This window comes from Misgurnus anguillicaudatus, chromosome 10 (genome assembly GCF_027580225.2).
Source record: "Misgurnus anguillicaudatus chromosome 10, ASM2758022v2, whole genome shotgun sequence".
Classification (NCBI taxonomy): domain Eukaryota; kingdom Metazoa; phylum Chordata; class Actinopteri; order Cypriniformes; family Cobitidae; genus Misgurnus; species Misgurnus anguillicaudatus.
In genome coordinates, this window is record NC_073346.2 from 16,626,360 (window position 1) to 16,645,009 (window position 18,650).

Sequence of the window (18,650 nt, forward strand, 5' to 3'; positions counted from 1 at the left end):
TTATGGGATATTTAACCCAACAGCTGGGTTTGACCCTTTTTGACCCTATGCTGGAACATTTCCTAGCATTTTTTTAGAGAGACATGATATTTAAAATACATGAAATGCGAAATATAAAGACCTAATAACAGACAATAATCCCCAATCCCAAAATACATGTCCAATGACCTCATGCACTGTTAGCTTTGAATATTGGTTTCCATTATGTTCTGCTTTGGTTTTAAAATAATATAAAATAATGCTGAAGTCTGAAACTTTGAACAGATTCCCAAAATTCATACGTCATCTTGCTTTTGCTAAAGTCCTTAACGTCCACAAAACCACATTCACTAAACTGACCCTAACACTTTAACTACTTGCTCATGGCTCCAGAATGACATACACAAAGACTTAATAAACACCAGCAAGCTAAAGAAACCTGATCTCACACTGATGACATGCCTGGTCTACAACTGTGTGTTTAGTTTGTTCAACATGATACTCACAGACTGTCCCTGATCACCCATTGGTCCTGGTGGTCCACTTGATCCTGGGGCCCCAGGAGCGCCAGGGCTTCCCTACAATGTGATATTGAAAAGGCAAAAAGTTCATGTTAGATAAAAATCTCCAATAATGTCTAGGAAAATGATTTTATCTGGCTCCATACCATTGGCCCTGGTAGGCCCTGTCGTCCTTGGGGTCCATCTTTACCTGGTAGCCCCTACAAAGAAAGAATCTCTCATTATCATAGAGCTTTACTTAAATTACAAATACTGACATTAATACAGCAATGTGTCTTCTTTTAGCGTAGAGCACAAAAATTAAAAAATTCTCACTCTTCTTTAAAATAATAAATGAGAAAAAGATAAATAGCAGAGATTGTGTAGTTGATATTCTGCTAAAAATGTGCTGCAGCATGTGTAGTACTCTGGCCGACCTTTGTGGACTGCTGACATAAACCGCCCTAAGAACATTTCAACAGCCATCAATCTCAATGTAAAAGACCAGAAACGCACAAAAAGTCCCTGTTACTCTTATGGAGGAAAGTAACAACAGAGCAGGTGGATTTGTGTTTTATCTTTGACTGTCAGTTGGTAGCAGGGATGCACTGCTATTAACATCCTGCCAGAAAATTCTGGCAAGCATAAAACAGACTAAAACTAAAATCTACAGACATAGTTTATTACATCATTACGTTATGAAATAACAAATCATTTTTACATCTGCTAAAGATAAGATCTGTTAAAATATAAAAGGCTATAATAATAAAGTGCTCTTCAAAAATATTCTCCTTAATTCAGTCTTTCTATAGTCTAGCACTGTCCTTTAAAGGTGCAATGTGGGACTTTTAGGATCTCTTCACAGAAATACAATCTAATATACATAACTATATTATTAGTTGTGTATAAAGACCTTACATAATAAACTGTATTGTTGTATTATCTTAGAATAAACCATTACACAGAAGTCACCGTCATGTTTCTTCAGTTGCCCTAAACAGACAAACTGTTCTACAAAGCGCATTTTGTCCCTACGTTGTCTTAGACGACACCATGTTTGTCCTATGGCAGCTATCGTAGCTTCTCTATGGATTTCGAAATTGAGGTAAGCTGTTGACTAAAGTCCAATTTATAGTCGTGCGTAAGGTCTACGCCGTAGCTACGCCGAAGGTTATCCATAGACTCCGCGTAGCTCTGCATAGCCTGATGTGCACCTCGCCAAATTTTTAACAGCGCGTCAGTTCTAAGCAGACCTCAAACGCTGTGATTGGTCTACTAGAACCCCTTCTGCCAGGTAAAAAAACCCGGCATCATAGGTATTTCCGTTTGCGACGGTGAGAACAAAGATGGGCCAAGTTGAGGAGTGATTTAACTCAAATTGCAACATAAGTCGCTGTTTATTTACTTCCATCACTGCTGGTCTTCTCAAAACATACACAACAAGTTGCTGTTTATTCTTCACTTGTGGGTTAAACCTGCCAAGCTGCTTCTTCATTAACGGCCAGTGCCGCTATTATGATAACACGCGTGTATACTGCCTACCAGCGGTCTGCATGTGTGTTTGCATGTCGACGCGGACGACGACACAAAAGTATAAATGAAAAGCGACGCATAACCTACACCGTCGCAGCTACGCCATAGGACCTACGCACAACTATAACGAGCCCTTAGCTATTAGTTGCAATTCGCAATCTCACCATTATGCTGCGTTCACACCAGCCGCGGTAGAGGCGTCAAGCGCAAGTGATTTCAATGTTAAGTCAATGTGAAGATGTGTTGATGCGCGTCTGGATGTCTCGCGGCATGAATGTGCCGTTTAGATTGGTGTGGTAGACGCGATTCTGCCACATTCGTGGGTCTAGTTCACGAATTGAGTGTCTGGCGCGGTACTCGCAAATGGTGCTTTTTGTGCATTTTGCGTTTGACGCGAATTTGCGGCTGACACCCGAGTTGAAAAATTTGAACTTTGGTGGATTTTCGAGCCGCATTAACCAATCAGGAGCCTGCTTGCTGTTGTGGTGGCAGATGCCACTAAAAAAACCACACTTGACCTTTATGGGCAGATAATGTTGAAACTACTTTATAGGCAAAACTATCATCCATTTACATCAAAAATATCAACCAATAAACATACAGTACTATTTCAAATGATATTAATACATTTATTTATTTCTTAAAAAGTGGTAGCATGACCTCCTCACAAAAAGCAATTCATTTCATGTGAAAGTTTGGGGTGCACTGAATAAACATCAGTAGAAATACAGCCTGAACAACACTTACTTACTGTCAAATCCATCTGCTCGAATTTTAAAATACAGCTCTGGTTGCTTCCTTTTAGCTACCAATCCAACTAAGTCTTAAGTGATCCTGCACTGAACATGCCTTATGCTCGAAATATCAAGCTTTATTGGAAAATAGTCCAGCAGAACTTTGTGGGGAAATTATGTAACATATCAAACGTCTTAAGTACAATGTTATGTTGGACTACCTTTCTTCAAGAGCTTAAACCCTTAAAATACTTCTGATGTAAGCAGCATATGTGATCTCAGACGACTCTGAGTCTTTGAGTTCACAGCAGTCTCAGTTGAGATGAAGACAAACCTCCCTTATGAAGTGGTCATGGAGGAATCGGCTATAAACACCTCTTTGCTTGTAAAAGTTGTTTCGAAAGGTTACTTCATGTGCAACTTCAGAGGCCAAACACACTATTATTCAAACAACATTTTTTGACCAGCCAGAACACACACACAATTTTATTTTAAATGAAGCTATTGAAATTTCATCTCTTGGCCAGGTGATTGTTCACGCTTCTTACCACTGTACAAGGGTCTCTTCAAAGTATGTTTTTGTTGTTGAAAAACTGTAATAATTTCATCAGCACCTCATTGGAAGCCATTTACAGATTTGTTAACCTTGGAAGTGTTAAAATATTCTTTTACAAATGTTCTTCTTAACCATTACCAAAAGTTCAAAGCCAAACATCTGCTTTCTTTGTTAGGTTGTCATATTGAGTTATTTTATGTGGAACCTCAGTAGATTTATTCACCTCAGAAAAAGCTGCAGTGAGGTCTAAATACTATTATTTGTACTCGTTATTTTTATTTTTTCAGTCTAAATTGACAGATTTACTCAAAGAATTTCACTCCGTCTGCTCATTACTAAATAGAGCCGCTCTCTTTTGCTAAGACATTACCATTTAATTACACCAAGCAGCTATGGGAAATGTAATCCAACAGCCATTTTGTGCATATTTTTTATTGCAGTTCACACGATGAGATTTACATTTTCTTTTCTGTCTAATGGTGTTTAATAAGTATAGACTACAAGTACAAATACTGTATACTATATGCAAATCCAATATATAATGGATGTATTATAGAATTAATTGACCCAAAAATGTTGAAAATTCCCTTTGAATATGCAGCCTAATAAAGTGTAATAAAGAAAGAAAATCTTACAGATATGGAACAACATGAGGTTGAGTCAATGATGTTTTTATTTATTTATTTATTTTTTAATAAAAACTATATAAGCAGCAAAAAAGTTGAGACCCAGAGAAAGCAATTATACTTCAAATCTTAAGGGTGTGCAAACTCACTGCAACATTACTATCTAAAATCTGTAAATCATAAATTTTAAATGTTAAAATAATATTAAAATGTTAAATGAGTCTTGAGAATTGAGATTAATTTGGTTTGGAGATAAAGTCTAAAATCAATAGAGAAAACCAACACATTGAGCTGTTTTTATTACAGTCTAGCAGGACATTTGTGAACAGCTCAATAGATCAACGTGCTGTTATTGACTAATAGGCCAGTAATTGAATCTCTTTAGTCAGATGTTTGTAGATACGAAAAAAAGCATACGTTCTGTTTGATGAACTGCATATGGGGATTAAGTGATTAAGTGAAGGTTTTAAAACTCTTTTATCAGGTTATATTTGTCATTGCAGACCTCCAAGCAAACTGATGATGTTGTGTGGTTTTCAAAGTGTATTTACTTTAAGGCTATTTTGGGGATTTCTGCCTGGATTTGGCCTACCCAAAAGCTTCCCATACTCACATTCAGAGATGAACATACAAAAGTTTGGTATCATTTTACAGGAAACCATTTGAAATCACATACAACACTGTTGAAAGTGCGAAACATGGTTGTATGTGTTGTCAGTCCTCTAATAAACACAAAAATAAATAGGCGTTTTTTTATGTTTTTTTCCCTATAAAGTCTGTATTTAAAAGTGTATAACTCTGGCCCTGAGTGGTAACGAAACCTGCAGACAGTTTTGTTTGATTCCAGCAAATGTCAGCTTACAGAGGAATTTTTTCTCTATCATAATCTATGCAAAAGTTATTTTACTCCAACTGAAGGGAGGAATAATACCCTTTTTGTAATCCATTTCTGCCTAAAAACATTTGAAGTGTCCCCATAACCACATACAGTGGAATAAATGCACTATCTTTATATCATTTTACAGAAAGCCCTTTGAAGTTACATAAAAATCTGCTGTTTGTGACAAATATTGTTATTTATGTTGTTTTTCATATGATGAACCACCAAATTTTTTTGTGTGTGTTTTGTAAACACTGTCTATGAAAGTGTATAACACTGGTTCTGGGTGCTCTAGCAGACTGCAGACAGTTCTGGTTGTTAGCAGCAGCAGACAGTAAACACCCAAAAAAAGAATGATCTCTTTAGCATGTCGCATTCAAAAGTTATTCTCATTTTGAAGGGTGTGAAAATAAATTTTTCATATAAAAAATATTTTTTGTTTTGCACATATAATAAATAGCAAGGGATTATTCTTGCACACAACCAAAGAAAATGCTGTGAATGGACTCATTGTTTAGAGTAGGACCTAAGATAAAAGATGGTGTATCATTTGTGGCTATGTGCTATCTGAGGCAGTTCACGCTCAAGTTTCAAAACGTTTCAAAAGGTTTTTCATATGTTTACAAAAGACGATTTTTCATTATTCATTCAACGATTGTTGGATATGTGATGATAACAGAACAAAAATAATGATGTCATTTGATATAAGACTTGTTTGTCATACTTGGAAAAATATGAAATATGTGAATATTAAATTATGTAAAAAATATGGGGGGGTGATAGTGTAAATTAAGTGTAAATAACTTTCTTACAGTAAAAATATGTCAAAGTGATGCATATCTGCAGAAAGTAGAGATTCTAACCTTCAAACAGTATCTCATATGTGGTAATGGGGCCATGTCAGACCATTAAAAATTAAAGGAATATAAGTCATAATAATAAATTTTGGACCCGGTACAGGGTCCACAGAGTTAAATTGGTTAAGGTGCATTGTGTAACTTTTAGAAGCATCTCTTCACAGAAATGCAGTATAATATACATTACTATATTTTTAGTGCTGTAAAGAGGCCTTACATAATGAACTGTATTGTTTTTATTACCTCAGAATGAGCTGTTTTTATTTCCATACACAGCGGGTGGGTCTCATTATATGGTAATCGGCGTCACGTTTCTACAGTAGCCTTAAACTGACAAAATGTTCTACAGAGCGCATTTCGTCCCTTTGTTGTCTCAGACGACGACATGTTTGTCCTGTGGCGGGTACCGTATGCGTTTTGAAATTGAGGGTTGAGTTGTTGGTTGCAATTCGTAATCTCACCACTAGATACCGCCAAAATTTACACACACAACCTTTAAAGGGTTCATACTTTTTAGTACTTAATGTTTCTCCTGAGGTATACATTTACTGTAAAATATTGGTCAAGGCAAAATTTGTTTTATATCAAAACAGAAAGATGCTTACTCTTTGTCCTGGAGGTCCATCTCGGCCAGGTCCTCCACTTGCACCTGGTACACCCTAAAAAGAAACCAAACGGGTTAATCATTGACAGAAATACAGTGGCTATTTACAAATGTGTGATGTATGTGTAACACATGCTTTCAGATGGACATCAGTGTACACATAACATCTCATTTTCAACAGCTACAGTTTTAACATGAACTTAAATCTCTGAGCTACAGCTTGGACTAGTGGTTAAGAATTTGGTCTGGTAACAAGAAGATTACAGATTAAAGGCATTCCCCAATGATATTAAGCTTGGTAAGCTGCTTCGAGTGGTATTATCTATTGAAGCACTAATAACTTGGAATAATAAAAATGCTTTCCTCATCTATATTATACAATATTTTAATATCATAGCTTTAGCTACAATATTACATAGTGTGATGCTATAAAATATAGTGGCAATAAGTCTATGCTAAATCACAAGAACTAGATGAGCTCAGCTTAACATTACTCTATCTGTCAGCACCACACACATACACGTACACTATTGCAGAGGCTGAAATGGACTTTGCTTTATCATAAGTGGGCTCGTAATTCTCACATTGCAACAGTGGGGGAGAGCACTCATAACAGTGTTATATACAATGCTTTCATCTCTAGCGACAGACGATATGGAGAACTGGCATCGGCAACCAGTGAAAATAATTCACAGACTGACAGGATAGATTATCAATGAGTGGAAAAACAAGAGCAGTCCTGCTGCACTGTGGCCATCCTCACAGCACGACAAAGAGCACATCGCGGCCAATATAACAATATTCAATGTCCTACATTGACCTACTGCGTAATATGACTAAATCTGATTTCACTTAAGGGAGAATATTTCTTTCAAACTATCATGTCTATACTGGAGAAAAGCTGAGGATGGGTTGATGTGTGTGTTTGTACTTCGACCAATGGAAGCTGGTCAAAAGATCCAGGATGTTCTTTGTTCTCACCCTGGAGAACTTTAGGAGGGTTTTGTTAGAGTGCCTTTAGATCAAACAGCCGTTCTTCAACAAATGGAGCTGTCAGTGTGAATGTTTCAGAAGCATTAGGACGACATTTCAGCAGGCATCTAAAACCCAGCGGTTGGTTGTCGTAGAAAATGGAGAATTTTAACACATTTCTGATAAAGCCTTTAGAAGCATAGGAGTTTAGATCTGCTAGGGAAACTACAGTATGAATTTTCATTGTTGCATAAAATTCTGATTTGAATTAAGACTGTTTTCTGATTTCTGTGCTCAGGATTATTTGGGTGGGGCTTAAACAGTGGCTCGATGAAGCACTTGAGCCATCGAAAATTGTCTGGGTGGCCCTTACATGTCGCAAGCATCCATTCAGATTGTAGCACTATTTAAACGTTAACTCTTTCCCCCGCCATCGACGAGTTATGAGAAAAATTAAGAGAAAACACTTCCCTGCCAATGTCAAATTTTTTCGGCAATCCATTTTTCCGCTATTATCCACTAGGTGGCGCTCTTATACAACTTATGTTACCCCAAAGTATTTCCTTAGGGCAAACAGTTATTTGAGAGCTGATAAAAAGACAACAAATAAAGATAGGATGAAACTATTTTTTGTTTGAAAGCAGGGGGGGGTCTGTTCTTTCATTTGATATATTGTATGTTAATATATTTAAAAAAGAACATTTTCTGGAAGGCATTTTTGTGTGAAAATCATAAAAATGCTGGCACTGGCTGGCAACTTTTTTTTAAACGCTGGCAGGGAAAGAGTTAAGAGAGACGGAGGCTTTACAGCGAGTGGTAAACGCTGGGGGCGTGTCTGCGCTGAAACCATGCCCCAGCATTTGAGAGCAGAAAATCTGCCTGTTTTTCCAAGATATTGATAACTTATTTACATTTTTTTTAATTATTCAAATTTGGCTTGGTTGTTAATATCACATTTTCATTTAATTTCTGACTTTACATGGACTTTAAAGCTGGATTTTAATGCAGAGCTTATGTCTGTCTAATAGGTACAGATTTCTGACCCTCATACTTGGTAAATGGACTGCATTTATATAGCGCTTTTAACAGACCTATGGCCATCCAAAGCGATTTACAAGTTGCCTCACATTCACCCATTCACTCACGCATTCATACACCGACGGCGGTGTCAGCCATGCAAGGCGCCATCCAGCTCGTCGGGAGCAGCTGGGGTTAGGTGTCTTGCTCAAGGACACCTCGACACTTGGTCCGATGGAGCCGGGGATTGAACCACCAACCTTTGTAGACAACCTACATGAACCACTGAGCCACTGCCGCCCCGCAGCCACTGCTTATCAAACATTAATTAATTTTGACTTTGGGAATCCCTGATCTAGTGGATAATCACGGTATTACAAATAACCATAAAAACTCATTAAGAACACGTTTTTTTCATGCAAATGTTTTTTCTTAATTGACGAAATAACTCGTCAATGGCGGGGAAAGAGTTAATGAACTCAAAGATTTCACAAACACGTGACAATAATGTCTAAGAGATTGTAAAGCAACACTATTGTTGTTTTGGTTATACTCGCACATGCCTATAAAGTGAATAAACACATGCGCATGACGTCACCGTTATCACAGATTCGCGTTTACGTAGTTTACACGGAAATTATAAGGCTTTGTTATCAAAAATTTAAAATCATTTAAACGTATCAAAAGTTGCAGGAGCCCAAAATGTTGTCGCTATGACAACAAACAACCAAACCGCATTAAAACATTCCTGTTCACAGCTAAAATGTTGTTGTGTAAGTGGCCTTTAGTTGTGACAATTTTCCCATCAGACTTCCGTGCAAACAGGTGAGTTTTCAAGCTGAGTTCGAGAAGGTTCAAGTAATTCATAAAGTCACTAGTTCATTGTATTAGGCCTTCAGCTGAAGAGCATTATCTGTGTTTGCTTATTCACTTCTGACAGGTGTTTCCTGCAGGCCTGTCTTTCAAAATAAAATGAAAAAGATAAGCTACACAAACACACACGGCTTATCGCTCATCACAAATAAGCACATGCGCATGCAGACAGACACGACACACACTCGGCAGCATAAACGCAGACACGACGCTGTGATAATTATAACTCTATGTCGGAGGATGTAAGGTTACCTAATGAGAGAGTGTGTGGGTGCTATATAGCTGAGGAAACGGGCGGCTGATGTATTTTTACTTACCTGAGGACCTGGCAGGCCAGTCTCACCTTTCTCTCCTTTCTCTCCTGGAGCTCCCTGACAAGAAAGAAATTGAAAGGGAAAAATTGAACAAAAGAGAAAGAAAGATATAAATAAAATATTATAAGTAACAATCACAGGGACTAGCAGAGATAAAGGACTGTGTTAAGCTTACTACTGGCCCCTGAATGGACATTCCATTTGGCCCCTGAGGACCTGGAGGCCCCTGTGGTCCCGGAGGTCCGATCTCACCCGACGCCCCTTGAGGTCCCTTGAACATAAAGACTCGATTAAATCAGATTGTCTCAAATAAATGTAGCACCATTATAGTTTCATTGCCGAATTTAATTTCCTTAATGTAAGTACATAACATTTCAGGCCTACCACCAGCCGAGCTGCTGAAACAAAGTGTAAAAGCCCTGCAGGGTCCTTCTCCATCAATGATGCAATAATCAAAGAAGCAAAAGACACTTGTCACATTCTAGCTTGTGACAAAACCCCCTTAGAGGCCAATATGTGGACTTAGTTCTCATAAAAATTTTGGAGCATGAAATGAAATTATATCCCAGGGGCGTAGCCAGCATCTTAAAAGTGAGGAGAATGGGGACATGGCTGTCAAATACAGAGTGTATAGTACAGTATATGTGTATGTGTGTATAAATAATATATAACCGTAATATGTATATATAAGCTAATTAATATACAAGCATATATTTTATATAAAGAAATACAGTATATAAATTTGTAATCCAATTTCAACTGTCGCCCCATCATAAATTTGTGAAAAGCGGATACGCAGAATAGGTGTTTTTCACTCACATACAGCTTTTCAAACACTCACAAAATGTGTTTATTGATGTAAGTACTGTGATGAAAGTTTATGCCACTAATGGGAGGATATAATTCAGATTACATAATCATTTATGTTCTCATTTTTATATTCTATAAAGACATTTGCACAGCTGATGCTCAAAACAGACGTGCATGCGCAAAAGATGATTAATCTTATAATGCTCACTTGTGAATAGCTTAATACTAGTTAACCTAAATCTAAGTAACAAACCAAAGAACATAAATAGTGGCATGGTGGTAAGTTCAGAAAGTGAAGGGGACAGAATCATTTTATTTTAAATAGGGGGACATGTCCCCCACAAAATGTATTCCTATGTTATATCCTCCCAGAATGGCTTTATTTGGACCAGAGCATTTTGTACATACAGTACACACATCTGGAGGGACTTCATTGTAAAAAGTGCTACAGTTAGTTGGACAAATACAAATAAACAAAGGGAACACATAAAACTCTTCTGGACAGAATGATTTACTCAGCGTGTGAAAAGAGTGCCGCGGCCAAAAACGACATTGAGGCCTAAGCGTTGTGTGTATTTATAGATTTCCACTTTGTATTGCAAGCTATTGTCTGTTTCAGGAAATCATACAGGTTTGGCGAGGCCAAACTCTGGGTGGCCTGCATATGGCATAATGAAAACAAATAACGCAGGGTGTTTTTTTACCGTCAAGCCTGGTTCCCCCCGATCTCCTCTTGAACCTCTTATACCAGGACCGCCCTGAGAGTCAGATGCACACAATTAGAACACAAACTGAGACACACACAAAAACTGGAGCTGGAAGTTCGCCTAATGACCATACTTGGTTCCTTGTCTCCAACAAAACAATTTTAAGTGCTGTCACTAGTTTGATTTCAGAAGAAGAAGAAGAAGAAGAAGAAGAAGAAGAAGAAGAATTTTTAGCTCAAGTTCACTTAACATAGCAGTACATCAAAATTAACGAGTTCCAAAATAGACATACATCTTATACAACACAAAATACATAAAGTTCACAATATTACAGAGTTTGTCCGAAATGTAAGCTAAAGAGATATGTTTTCAGCCGATTCTTGAAAGAAGACAGAGTTGACTGTTTACGTAGTGTCAATGGTAATGAGTTCCACAATTTGGGGGCAGCTATGCTAAAAGACCTGCAGTGGACAACCGGGAACGAGGGACAGACAGAAGACCCTGTTCAGCTGATCTGAGGGATCTGGCAGGAGAGTAGATGTGGAGTAGTTCAGCGAAATAAGGCGGTGCTAGACTATTCAATGCCTTAAATGTAAGTAGTAGTATCTTAAACTGTATGTGTGAAGCCACCGGTAACCAATGAAGATCATGTAGTAAAGGAGTTATGTGGTCTGAGTGCTTGGTGGATGTGAGAACCCTAGCTGCTAAGTTTTGAACGTATTGTAACCTCGCAATACTTTTTTGTGGAGACCAGTGAATAGAGCGTTACAGTAATCCAGGCGTGATGTGATTAAGGCATGAATAGGGATTTCAGTATCGGTTTGAGTTTAAGAAGATCGAAGACGTGCAATATTTCGAAGATGAAAAAAGCAGGTTTTAACAAGAGCAGAAATGTGAGAGGCAAAAGAGAGAGAAGAGTCAAATAATACACCAACGTTACGTACAGAGTTGGATGGCTTTACATGAACATCGTCAACTTTAAAAGGACAAATATGACCTATTTACTGAACCCATCATGTACCCTCTCAATGTGTTAAAAATGCTAAGAATTCTGTGTGTGCTAGTTCACAACAACAGTAAGATGGTATCATTCTCTAATTCATACAGTATGTGACCCATTTTGTGAAAACCCAAATAAAGTCTCTTTTTTTACTTTTGTACAGTTTTTGTATATAATCATCCTATATAACGTAAAGATTCTGTGAAAATTTAAAGCTCACATAACACAAGCTGTTTCTGCATTTCTGATGTTAATCTGGAGTACCTATAGAGTATTATTACATCTCTGAAGAGTCTTTAGTTTAATCAGATTTATAAAAGAAAGATTAGCTTTACAGATTCTTTCCGATAGGGTACGAAAAAATGAAGAAGGAGGAGTTACTACCGCGGGAGGAGTGGGTACGAGTCATGCAACACTATACAACACTGTTTAACTTATGATTCACTACATGTTCATGAAATTTATATAATATGCACGCGCCTATTTCCAACATAACACAGAAGTCTTACTTACTGCATGCAACTCATGACCCGGTTGGGACTTTTCAATGAAATCCAGCGCATCAAACACACGCAAAACACCGCTGCTACCCCGGATAAACAAAATTTATACATTGTTTCCAAAAGGCTGGTTTTCTTCTCCTTACATCCAAAAACACACTTCTTCTTTCATGCCATTGTTTTAAAATTAAACAAGACTATCGCGTGATGTGATGTTTGTAAGTTCTAGCGTCTCCCACTGACTTACGGGTGAGCGGGGTTTTCCAGGGCAAGTGCCCATAAAAAGAAGTTATACGTATAGAAACCCCTGAAACGCCAGCTGGACCCATAATCGAAAAAAACTTTTCAAAACTTGTACGAACCCTGGCGAAGTGCATTCGGCACAGAAATACTCTGTAACACGTCCACCTGCTTTTTTGACACTTTGCCTACGTTTAGTATGAGGAAACAACTCTATAACTGTGTTAATAAGTTAGAATGCATGAAATACCATTGATCCGCCCCTTTAACCTATATAAATAATATTGAGTAAGGTCATGTCAAAGATTATTAGACTTTAGCCTGGATTTCACAGAAAGGGTCACATTTTTATGAAAAACAGAGACTAGATAGCATCTTTGACCTGGTTCAACCCATGACCCTCATAAACTCTTGCCCTCTGTGCTGTAGGCAACCATGAGTAATTTAACCCCAACTTCCTTTTCCTGTGTTTAATTTATTAAATTGCCTCCCCAAGGGCGACGACTGTACTGTAGTATGGTTTTATCACCAAATCTGATTTATAAGCGTTCCCAAACACACCAAACAAAGGCCGCTGGAGAAGACAGAAGCATTAATATTAATTTGCGGGACACACGTGGCGACTTGAAAAGGACATTCTCGATTGATTTGGGCTGCTACTGCCATCATGGGGAACACATGCTACAGTAATATCTAGACGCAGGGATAATACAGATTATACTGAAATGCAATTGTCTCCCTTGCAGTACCTGCTTAGGCTTAGGATGATGGTAGAAATGGTTATAGGTTGTATGGATGAGAGAATCTATAGACGCAGACAGGAGTGGACTAATCAGTTTTGATAAATCGATCCCCACGTAATGACTTTCTCAAAAACACTGCTGTTTATACAGCATGGCCTTTTCGAGGCCTCAGAAATACATTTTCGCTCAGTGTGTGTACGACGCTGTCTTTTAAATGAGCTCATTTATTTGTTCCTGCCGTATCGGGTTCAACCTGCGGCACGGGCTGAATTGAGCTGAATCTGATGCTGGCTGTCTTTCTCGTTCTCCCATGTACTTTCTCCATTTCTTTAATCTCTTTATGTGGTGCATTTTCTTGTGTTTTGCCCTCAAGGGGTGAGATATCGCAAGTGAGGCTTGAAGCTGATAACTGGAAGGCTGCCTGTTTGATATCCGCAAGGTCAGTCTACAATTTTCCTCATACCCTTGAGCAAGGCACCTAACCTGGGGTTGTTTCAGGAGATCGTCCATATATTACATTTATGCGATCACCTAAAGTGACAAATAAAGATTTTTAAAGTCTACGCATCATTACACAGTGCCTTAAACAGGCATGCTATGACATGCTTCATCTGAAAAGCAATTTGTCTGCCCACACTTGTAAAATTGCTATGTGACACAATCACAGCCAATCACAGATTAAAATATATTAGATGGAACGTATTGTATTGTGCACTGAGGTTACTGCTTGTGAGTAGTTTTACCGGAGGGCCTGAGGGTCCGGGAGGTCCTTTGCTGTCCTGAGCACAGGTGCAGGCATGGGGCATGGCAGGACAATCCTCTTCTACTCTCTGAAGGAAAGGCATACATAAAACAACATGTCAAACACTTCGAAGCAATCTGAACACTTCCCGTTTCCTCTCTGAGTTTACCAGAACTTTATTTGTCCAAGCCAACCGTCGGTGTCTGAGCAATTCCCTCAAGTCATTAATTCGTAAGCGCACAAACATGCCGAGCGATCTGGAGATATTGTTCATCCCATCCGTGGAGAACAAAATCTATTTGTCTGCTACAAGACTACATAATTGAATTATTTGTAGAGCGGACATGGATCTTTAAAGATATGGGCAATTGCCAGAATGGTTGGTTGGAGATCACTGAGACATTTTGTCAGGATTTTAGGAGGAGAGAAGATATTGCTGAGGTATCAGAGGCCACCATATATGACAATCCTCAATATAAGCAGTAATAATAATGATAAAGAACTATAATAAGTCAATGAGTGACAGGCAATGACCAGGCTGTTAGTGATGATGAAGGGTTCAGAAAAAAGAACGGCCTGCTGGTCCAAGGCCAGTGTCAGACAGTTTTTCAGCCAAATGAAGGAAATGTCATTCACACTCTTACTGCACGCTCTTTAAAATAAAGACGCTTCATGATGTCATAGAAGAACAATTTTTGGCTGAATGGTTCCATAAAGAACATCCAAAGAACCTTTCTGTTTCAGAAAAGGTTGTTTATAGGGAAATGTTTCTTTTATAGCATCCCTGGGAAGAACCTTTTAAGCACCTTTATTTTTAAAGGACAAGTTCGGTATTTTACACTTAAAGCCCTGTTTTCAGAATGTTTATGATGAAATAGAACGGTTTTGACTGAAATTTGGATATATGCTGCTGGCCCGAGAATTTTCGGTTTCTGTGGTATCATCCCCCACCCACCCCCACAATGGCTGCATAGGTGCACTGGAACAATTCTTCCTAAAATGCATTAAACTTTCTTTTACAAAGACGTGAAACTCGAGTTTCCGAGAAGGATTGTTCCAGTGCACCTATAGAGACAGAGCGCAGCGCGTCACAACCTGTTATATATAAGCCAGAAATGACAAGGAGGCGGCTTCTCGCAATACAAAGTCAATGGAGACGGTTGGATTGAATTCCCCCCCGGTGGGCATGGTTTTCAAATTTGCATAACTGCGCTCTGTCTCTATGCAGCCATTGTGAGGGTGGGGGGAAACCGAAAAATCTCGGGCCAGCATCATATGTCCAAATTTCAGTCAAAACCGTTGTATTTCATCATAAATAATCTGAAAACAGGGCTTTAAGTGTAAAATACCGAACTTTTCCTTTAAGGATGTAGGTAAGATTTTATTTTGGCCTGTAAGTTTTTGCACAAACACTTTTAAAATAAAATGATACTTTTCTACCTCAAATAAATGTACACTACTGTTCGAAAGCTTATGGTTCACATTTTAGAATAACATTAAACTCATCAAACCTTTAAAATAACACAAATGCAACTAATGGTAATTATGTAATATCCAAAATAATTCATAACTATAGTACGTAATAATGTACTTTTTATATATTTACTTTGCTTTTTAACAATAATATGGGGCGTACACACCAAATGTGAATTCAACAATTTGCACGAGTAGATTACAGTACATACAAAGTCAATGCAAAGACACGTATAGAAGCAAACTCGTGCGGGGCGATGCGAATGCTGCGAATTAGGTGCCGCAATTGCCGCAAAAACATGCGCTACTCTCGTCAAATGCGCCTTTACGCAAATTTTAAATATTCAACTTAAATGAAAAATGACACGCAGTTAAGTCCCACAAGTAATCTAGAGCGAGGAAGGCTATACAGTACTTCACATTTCGGGCCCTATTTTAATGATCTAAGCGCATTGTCTAAAGTGCACAGTCTAAACAGGCATGTCCGAATCCACATTTGCTAATTTAACGATGGGAAAAATGGTGTGTGCACCAAACGCAGAGTCTAAAAGGGTTGTTCCTATTCCCCTAATAAGTAATGGGTGTGTTTTGGGCATAAAGTGCAATAAACCAATGAGAGTCTGATCTCTCATCCCCTTTAAAAGACAGTTGTGCTTGCACAATGCAGATTTCCTATTTAGATGGTAGAATTTGTAAACTGAAAAACTAAGCGGAGGAAGAAGACCCCCAGTTTAAGATTGATGTTAAAAAAATTGCGTTGTTTTTAATTGTATTGAAATTGTTATTTTTTTGTATTAAAACCTTTAAAAGCCGTTTTCTTTCACGGAAGTAAAATTTGCAGTAAATGGAAGAATAGCCTACATGATCAGTGTAATCTCAAAGAATAATTTACAAATATGCCAGAACGGTTTGAACTGTAAAAATAATTTCATTGTAACAAACAGGAGATAAAGAATTACAAACATGACAAAATGTTTCAGCACTCGGACAGCACCGTGAGTGCTTTGAAAAGCATTACTTAAAAAGGTTCTCATCTCACTATATCCAGAGGTACAAAGTCATCGTATACAATAAATCCATGGGGTCGCATTAAAAAAACATATAAAAAAAGATGCAATATGTGCATTTGTTTTAAGCTAAACATTCAATTATTTACCAGGCTACAGGCGAAGCAGCTCTTTACTCCTTCTAAAGTCTCATAATCGGTCCTCATTTATGTCCAAGAGACTCAATAATAATCTTTTACATTTTAATCCTTTACTTTTTCATATTTTGCACAAGCGTTTGTGTGCTGCCGCGCATCCATGTGTGTAATAAACAAACACGCATTGTCTTCTTGTTTATAATAATAATAAATAATTCGTTACATTTATCTTGCGCTTTTTTCTCAGTGCTCAAAGCGCTTTACATATGATTGGGGAATCTCCTCAACCACCACCAATGTGCAGCATCCACCTGGATGATGCGACGCAGCCATACGCCCACCACACACCAGCTTATAGGCGCAATATTACTAACGCACTCTTTAAATAACAGAAACAGTATTGCGCCAAAGACTTTAGACCAGGTTTTAGTTAGTCAATGGTGTGGTCTATTTTACTTGCCTCAAAAAAGCCACGCGCCAACAATGCGCCTGAACACAGCATTTTTGGGCGCAAATGCATTTGCTATTTAAACAACGTGGCGCTGAACGTGAAAATGCAACAGACACTTGCGTTGCGCATTGCGCCGGGTGTATGATATGGCCCTTGGTGTGTATGCAGCATTACAGCTTCCATCTTTTCTGAGCTCTTATTCTGGGCTTTGTCTTAATTATTTGCATATAATATTCCAAGTCATCCATTTCAAGAACTACAGTCTTTTTTTAATTAAAATAATTTTAAACAGTCAAGTGAACAGTACTGTATACATTATATTATGTATACATAATAAAAATCAAAAGTGTAATTTTTGGGGATGAATCCAGTGAAAATGTTGGCAGGGAAGGTAAAAATTGTTCATAGTGTACTGACGCAGAGTCAGCGGAAAACAATCCTTACTGTTGATGATAGATAAGTGTAAAGTAATTATAGTAGGTATTTTACAACATTTAATGTGTCAAGAATCCGTTTGAACAGAATCCCAGACTTTGTGTGCGTGTGCTAGTCTCATACATCAAGACGAAGTTTATGGGTCCCGTAAGAAAAGAAAAATCAAAAACAAGATTTGAAAACTCCACTTCTGCATTTTTGATTTCATGTGGTCTAGTTGCTTAGAGTTAAACGTCTGCCATTTTCTGGGATAAGTCAGTGACAGATATGAAGTATTAATGTAAGCTGATTAGAGCGTAGCTTGTATGGGTTTGCTGACTGTCAGACACATATTTGCTTTGACAGTTAGTGACTGTACCGAATAAAACATTGATTGGTCGGCTCTTACCAAGCCCGGGAGTTCACAGCACTTATCCCGACTCGCCCATGATGTACTGCAGACTATGTCAAACATCTGGAGCTGAAACTGTGGATCACACACACAAACACAAACAGAGCGTAAATTCAAAGCTGTTGTTTTTTTACACTCATTAGAAACAATTACAAATGTTATGCATTATGAATCTTTTCAAGCACCATTGCAAACATTTTATAAAAGCATAAACACATTATATGAGTGCTTGTTGCTGATGAATGAAATTAATAAAAGCGTGGCCGTATGTGTTTACTAGCAAAGATTTATTTGTTTGGACGACTGAATGACTGATTCTAATTGTTTTTAACTTTTGCTTTACACACACTTAGATTACAATCACACCGACATAATCACAAAGACAATTAGTCTCATCAATTCCACTTGTTAAATAAAATCACGCTACACAATTGCACATAATGATTCACGAATTCTGATGGAAAAAACAAACAGCATAAAGCATGAAGTCAGTATTTACTATCTCTAACCGAAAGGCCACGCTTTGAATTCCATTTCCCGGTTATCATTAAATTTGGATCTGATAGGAT

At 37.9% G+C, this 18,650-nt stretch overlaps 1 protein-coding gene across 5 annotated transcripts in view; it reads right to left on the reverse strand.

The window, feature by feature from the left end:
* Nucleotides 1-18,650, reverse strand: part of col14a1a (collagen, type XIV, alpha 1a) — a 143,274-nt gene that overhangs the window by 19,718 nt on the left and 104,906 nt on the right. For 4 of the 5 annotated variants that reach the window (XM_073871978.1, XM_073871974.1, XM_073871976.1 and 1 more), the window contains 9 exons: nt 18,079-18,156; nt 14,189-14,275; nt 10,960-11,013; nt 9,830-9,874; nt 9,621-9,716; nt 9,449-9,502; nt 6,271-6,324; nt 647-700; nt 486-557 (listed from right to left, as the gene is read on the reverse strand). In XM_073871978.1, coding sequence (XP_073728079.1) covers nt 486-557; nt 647-700; nt 6,271-6,324; nt 9,449-9,502; nt 9,621-9,716; nt 9,830-9,874; nt 10,960-11,013; nt 14,189-14,275; nt 18,079-18,156 — 594 coding nt within the window. The remainder of the gene's footprint in view (nt 1-485; nt 558-646; nt 701-6,270; nt 6,325-9,448; nt 9,503-9,620; nt 9,717-9,829; nt 9,875-10,959; nt 11,014-14,188; nt 14,276-18,078; nt 18,157-18,650) is intronic. The other variant, XM_073871975.1, reaches the window with a different exon arrangement.